At 47.5% G+C, this 257-nt stretch overlaps 1 protein-coding gene across 1 annotated transcript in view; it reads right to left on the bottom strand.

The window, feature by feature from the left end:
• Positions 1-91: 91 nt before the first annotated feature.
• LOC119586302 (peroxidase-like) overlaps positions 92-257 on the bottom strand; it is a 37,323-nt gene continuing 37,157 nt past the window's right edge. The window contains exon 19 of the mRNA XM_037935008.1: positions 92-257. This exon is cut by the window's right edge and continues 6 nt beyond it. Coding sequence (XP_037790936.1) covers positions 191-257 — 67 coding nt within the window. The 3' untranslated portion in view covers positions 92-190.

Below are 257 nucleotides of genomic sequence, written 5' to 3'. Positions count from 1 at the left end.
CTCGGGTGCTCCCATTCTCACAAAACAGACTTACATCAATATACATAACAGAAGAGTAAACAAGAGCTCTTCGCTGAATCCAAGTACTTTCCCTCCGCCATCGCCAGCATTCTCGGCCATTGACTTGAAGCTTTCACAACTTTGTTGCGATTATATGTAAGTTTATTTTTTAGTCTTAACCTAACTACGGCTACGCGGCGCTGATCCAGGGAGTGAGGTCCAGCTTGGGTATCGCTGAGCTGTCGCACGACACCCGC

The sequence above is a fragment of the Penaeus monodon genome, chromosome 21 (genome assembly GCF_015228065.2).
Source record: "Penaeus monodon isolate SGIC_2016 chromosome 21, NSTDA_Pmon_1, whole genome shotgun sequence".
Taxonomy (NCBI): domain Eukaryota; kingdom Metazoa; phylum Arthropoda; class Malacostraca; order Decapoda; family Penaeidae; genus Penaeus; species Penaeus monodon.
This window is presented reverse-complemented; position numbering and strand designations above follow the sequence as displayed.